Source organism: Sphaeramia orbicularis, unplaced genomic scaffold (genome assembly GCF_902148855.1).
Source record: "Sphaeramia orbicularis unplaced genomic scaffold, fSphaOr1.1, whole genome shotgun sequence".
In the NCBI taxonomy this organism is placed as follows: Eukaryota; Metazoa; Chordata; class Actinopteri; order Kurtiformes; family Apogonidae; genus Sphaeramia; species Sphaeramia orbicularis.
Window position 1 is genome coordinate 85531 of NW_021941660.1, and position 6362 is coordinate 91892.

At 33.4% G+C, this 6362-nt stretch overlaps 1 protein-coding gene across 1 annotated transcript in view; it reads left to right on the forward strand.

Moving 5' to 3' along the window:
* Nucleotides 1-5348, forward strand: part of LOC115416739 (serine/threonine-protein kinase N2-like) — a 30235-nt gene extending 24887 nt beyond the window's left edge. The window contains exons 17-20 of the mRNA XM_030130594.1: nucleotides 828-970; nucleotides 2463-2570; nucleotides 3853-3933; nucleotides 4803-5348. Coding sequence (XP_029986454.1) covers nucleotides 828-970; nucleotides 2463-2570; nucleotides 3853-3933; nucleotides 4803-5006 — 536 coding nt within the window. The 3' untranslated portion in view covers nucleotides 5007-5348. The remainder of the gene's footprint in view (nucleotides 1-827; nucleotides 971-2462; nucleotides 2571-3852; nucleotides 3934-4802) is intronic.
* Nucleotides 5349-6362: the final 1014 nt, after the last annotated feature.

The window sequence follows — 6362 nt, forward strand, 5'->3', positions numbered from 1 at the left end:
TATTGGGACGCATCATGTCTACAGCTGTAAGATGTCCTGTTTATGCTGTTTTCAGATAAAAAATATCCATATTTCCTTAAAATTTAACGGGAGATTTTTCTTCCTCGGTGAGATGTGATGAAAGTAGATGGTTAGTTGTGGAAAAAAAATATTATTTACAGTCATAGCAGGAAAAATATTTTAGAAATTTAGAGGAAGAACATTTAAAATCATAGTCATCGGTTAAAAAAAAATAAATGTTGAGAGAAATTAAGTAAAAACCATCTCTGAGGGATTTTGGAAACAAAGATAAATATTTTAACCAAACTAACCAATGCAATGATATTTATCCCAATATAAAACTATATTCTACATTAGTCATTATTGTTTTGGATCCCAGACCCCTGTTAGAAAATAAATACCTGAATCCAACATGTCCACATACTTTTGGACAGATAGTTTATGCTCTGATTTGAATTATGTGGAATTTACTCAAGTGTTGCTGTTCTTCTACAATTTTATAATTCTGCTCCACAAGATCACAATAAATATTGTGTTTTATCGCATCATTTTGATGATGGAAGAGTCAGTCAAAATACAGACATTATGATAATTCATGATGTTTGGATGTTTTGAGCTGAAAAAGTTTCTGTTAATAAAGTTTTTTTTTTTCTGTTAATAAAGTTGTTGAAATGAGTTCAACTTTGAACATGTACAGCAGGAAAATGAATCCAAACCTTCAGATAAAACAGTCAAACACTGACAGGGACCAAAAAAAAAGCCGTATTATGCTGGTGTACGTGTGAACCTGTGGACCCGCTGTAACGGCGCCGGTGTCGTTGGTACAGGGATGGGTCACGGGGATCGGACCTCCACCTTCTGCGGGACCCCAGAGTTCCTGGCACCTGAAGTCCTGACAGACGACAACTACACCCGGGCCGTGGACTGGTGGGGGATGGGCGTCCTCATCTATGAGATGCTGGTGGGGGAGGTCAGTGTTTGACAGTTCATTCATCTACTGCAGGGGTGTCAAACATGTGGCCCGTGGCCCAGAACCGGCCCTAAAAAGGGTCCAATCAGACCCCCGGGATGAATTTACAAAGTGAAAAAATTACAGAGAAGTTATTGACGGTTAATGGAGTCCAGATGCCTGTTACTGAATGTTTTGTGTATTTATAGATTCACTGTGTTCCGTAATTTCTAATGTGTACCATCATAATAACCCATACATAATGACAACTGCAAGTTTTTACTCCTTGTTTTAGCGCAAAAAAGTAAAATTACATGAAAATTTGTACATTTAGAGATTATCCTTCCGCAAAAAAATCTGAATAATTTGAACAAATATGAACAAACTGAAATGTCTTAAAAGAAATCAGTGTAATTTAACCAGTATTCTGCCTGTTATTAAATGTTTTGTGTATTTGTAGATCCACTGTGATCTGTAAGTTGTAATGTACAGGTGTGAATGACAAACTGAGGCAGAATATTGTTAAAATTGCACTTATTTTTCTTTAAAAATTTTAGGGTTATTCAAGTTATTCACATTTTTTTGTGATGGGATAGTTTATCATTGTAAACATTTTCATGTAATTTAACATTTTCGCACTAATTAAATAGAGGAAAAACCCGGATATCATGAAAATGTTTACATCTACAAACTATCCTATAAAAATGTGAACATGAACAACCAAAAATTTATTTTTTTAAAAAGTACAATTTAGCAATGTTCTGCCTCAGTTTATCATTTCCACATGTACATTAACACTTACTGATCACAGTGGATTTACAAATACACAAAACATTTAATAACAGGCAGAATATTAGCTAAATTCCATTGACTTCTCTTAAGACATTTCAGGATGTTCATATTTGATCAGGTTTTTCAGATTTTTTTGTGGAAGGATAATCTCTAAATTACGTAAGAGGATTGGGGCCACTGAGGAAAAAAAATTAAAATTAAGGTCCAATATATTTTTTGATTATTATTCTGAGAAAAGTTAAATGATTAAAATCAGAATTCTGACTTTAATTTCAGAATTCTGACTTTTTTTCTAAGAAGAATAATAAAAAAATATATATTGGACCTAAATTTTTTTTTTTTTTCCAATGGTCCTAATCCTCTTCCACACATCACAGTGGATCCAGAAATACACAAAACATTTAATAACAGGCAGAATATTGGTACAATTACACTGATTTCTCTTAAGACCTTTCAGGTTGTTCATATGTGTGCAGCTTATTCACTTTTTTTGTGAAAGGATAGTTTGTTAATGTGAACATTTCCATGTAATTTTACTTTTTCGCACTAAAACAAAGACAAATTTGTAGTTGTCATTATTTATAGGTTATTATAATAGTATTTTACAGGTTCGGATCCACTTTAGATCATACTGGTCTGAATGTGGAACCTGAACTAACCTGAGTTTAACGTCCCTGACCTACCGAACCCTAAAGCAGACCTTAACTGTTCCTGTCTCCAGTCTCCGTTCCCTGGTGAGGATGAGGAGGAGGTGTTCGACAGCATCGTTAATGACGACGTGCAGTATCCAGGATGTCTTCCTCCAGACGCTGTCGCCGTCATCCAAAAGGCAAATGCCAGCTCACTTCTGTCCACGTTCTGCCTGATTATCAGTGTCGTACAAGTATTAAAGACAGTAATACAGTAAAAAAAAATTAATAACAATATAAATCTTCGTCTTAACGCAACTTTTTGAAAATTACCAAAGACTTTCTGGTGCGGGAGCATAATTTCGACTTTTTATCTCATAATTATGACTTACCATGGGGATATTTTTTGGGGTTTTTTTAGTGGTGGAAAGGGGCTTCCTATGTACGGAAGCCCCTTTCCACCACTAAAAAAAATGTCCCCATGGTAAGTCATAATTCTGAGATAAAAAGTTATAATTATGAAATGAAAACTCGAAATTATGAGATAAAAAGTCATAATTATGAAATAAAGTCATAATTATGAGATAAAAAGTCGAAATTATGAGATAAAATCATAATTATGAGATAAAGTCATAATTATGAGATAAAAAGTCGAAATTATGAGAAAAAAATGTCACAATTATTAGATTAGAAAGTCAGAATTATGAGATAAAAAGTCAAAATTATAGATAAAAAGTCAAAATTATGAGAATAAATGTCAAAATTGTGAGATTAGAAAGCATAATTATGAGATAAACAGTCAAAATTATGAGGTAAAAAGTCAAAATTATCAGATAAAAAGTCAAAATTATGAGAATAAATGTCATAATTGTGAGATTAGAAAGTCATAATTATGAGATAAAAAGCCATAATTATGAGATAAAAACTCATAATTATGAGATTAGAAAGACATAATTATGAGGTAAAAAGGCAAAATTATGCTCATGGACATGGGAAACAATTCTGAGCGGGGATACATACCTTGGCACAACACTGGCAAAAAGTGTGTGGATGATTAAATGATAGCGGCCATACTGAAAAAGGACAAAAAAAAAGCCCTTCCATTGTCTGCAGTAGGGTGATCATCCACCAGGGGGCAGAAAACACATATCGAGTTACATACAGCAGGTTTTTAAGGAAAGTATTCATCTTGTTGATTAGATAGAGGTCTCAGAACCCGGCGTAGCAAATATGATACAAATGGTTTTATAGGGTTCAGTGCATGTGAAGTTAAATAGAAACATTCTGTGTTTTCACTAAATGGAAGGTGATTTCTGTGGTAACATCAGACTAGATCCTGCACCAGTTCAGCCTCTGTCTGTAAAAGGTGAACAGAAGGTGAACAGAAGGTGAACAGAAGGTGAACAGATGATAACAGACCAATGAGACACTTCAGACAGACCTTCATAAACTGTACATGTGATGATGATGATCTGTTCACAGCTACTGAAGAAGAACCCACTGAAAAGACTCGGAGCTGGAGAACGAGACGCAAACGAGCTCAAAGGAGAGAAGTTCTTTGAGGTAAATGTTTTTTTTTTTTCTACTCTGTAGTATTTATCTGATCCTGTTCAACTCAGTAGGTTTTTGTACTTAATCCGATTCTTTGTCCTTTGTTTTCCTTTGTGTTCTTTGTGTTCTGGTCTTTTATCAACTCTTACCTCCTTTGACTATCTTTTTTAGTTCTTTCTGTCATGTGACTTTTACTGTCTTCATTTCCCACTGTTTTTTATTTTTAATATTTAGTATTAACCCTTTCATGCATGAAATGTACAAATATACAAAATGCAAGATCTCTACTCTGTGTTTAATGTTTCTAATACATGGTCCCTGTCAAATAAACTAATAAACTAAACTAAACCAAACACCCACAGGGGAATGGAAATCCAACACTAGAACTATTTTACAGACTTTTAAACAGATTTTTAACAGTATGCACACATTACTTTTTATATCACACAGCACTTTTTACATATTTAGACTGAATATTTAACAACTGGATTTATTTACTAAATTCTATTCCTGTTTTTCATGTGTCCTGGAATGATCGATCTATCTATCTATCTATCTATCTATCTATCTATCTATCTATCTATCTATCTATCTATCTATCTATCTATCTATCTATCTATCTATCTATCTATCTATTTATCTAATCTAATCTATATGGCTGTCTCTCTTTCTCTCTCTCTCTCCCTCTTTCTTTCTATCTCTATCTCTCTCTCTCACCGTCTCTCTGTGTCTGTCTCTCTCACTCTTTGTCTCTCTATCTCTGTCTCTCACTCTCTCTCTGTCACTCTCTCTCTGTCTCTCTCGCTCTCTCTCCATCTCTCTCTCCATCTCTCTCTCCATCTCTCTTTTTCTCTCTCTCTCTCTTTCTTCCTGTGTTTCAGACCATTGACTGGGAAGCCCTTCTGGCCAAGAAGCTCAAACCTCCGTTCCTGCCGGCGATCAAAGAATCCCTGGACGTCAGTAACTTCGACAGTGACTTCACTCGCCTCCAGCCCATCCTGTCGCCTCCGTCCAAACCCTTCAGCCTGTCGGCCGAGCAGCAGTCGGCCTTCGCAGACTTCGACTTCTGCGCTTCGCACGGATGAACGGTTGTATGAAAAGAAGACCAGGGTGGGAAGTCACCAACGTCACTATTACATAAAATTAAAGTTACATTTTGATTTGTCAGAGGAATACGACAAGGATTCACAAAAACATGGCACAAATATCAGAAGTATTTTCACCTCAGAGCCAAAAAACATGAGCTTCCTCTTATTATCACCTTTCTTTTTGCCTTTTAAATACATTATTTTTTAGTGTTTACAACCGTACTTTCTTCAGTTTCTCCTCAAACATATCATTAGCCTCATAGCATAAAAGTCATACACTATGTGGACAAAAGTATGTGGACATGTTGAGTTCAGGTGTTTCTTTTCTAACAGGAGTCTGGGATATGTTAGTTTGTATCTGAGATTGGTTAGTTTGGTTTAAATTGTTATCTTTACTTTCAAAATGCCTCAGAGATGGTTTTTACTTATTATTTTTTACTGATTATTTTGGTCATTTTTACTCATGCTGCTTGTTATTTTATTAATTTTTGTTAAATTTATTGGTTATTTTGGTCATTTTTATCCAGTCACCTTGTTATTTTATTCATTTTTGTTAAATATTTTGTTTATTTTGGTCATTTTATTCCGTCAGCTTGTTATTTTATTCATTTTTGTTCAATTTATTGATTATTTTGGTCCTTTTTACTCATTCTGCTTCTTATTTTATTTGTTTTTGTTCAATTTATTGATTATTTTGGTCATTTTTATTCAGTCAGCCTGTTATTTTATTCATTTTTGTTAAATATATTGTTTATTTTGGTCATCTTTATTCCGTCAGCTTGTTATTTTATTCATTTTTGTTCTATTTATTGATTATTTTGGTCACTTTTATTCAGTCAGCTTGTTATTTTATTCATTTTTTGTCAATTTATTGATTATTTTGGTCATTTTTACTCATTCTGCTTCTTATTTTATTCATTTTTGTTCAATTTATTGATTATTTTGGTAATTTTTGTTCATTTTCTTGATTATTTTTGTTCATTCTTGCTTCATGTTGATTATTTTTTCAATTTGTAATTATTGTACTTATTTTTGTTCAGTTTCTTACTGGTATGAAACCTCAGAAAATGAATGCCATAAATCTCATTTTGTCTGAACTAAAGGGTTAAAGACACGTTAAGTGTAAAGGGAGGTCACACTAAATACGACCACTTTGGTTTATAGAAGCTGTTTTTAATCTGAAATGTTTGTTTTTTTCTGCTGTACATACATCACATATATCAAAGTTCTACAAATCCCAAATAGAAGAAACTAAAACTGTATAATCATTGTATATATTGTATAATCATTAGCCTCATAGTATAACCTCTCTTTCTCTTTTTTTTTTTTTTTAAATCCATGAGTATGATTTTA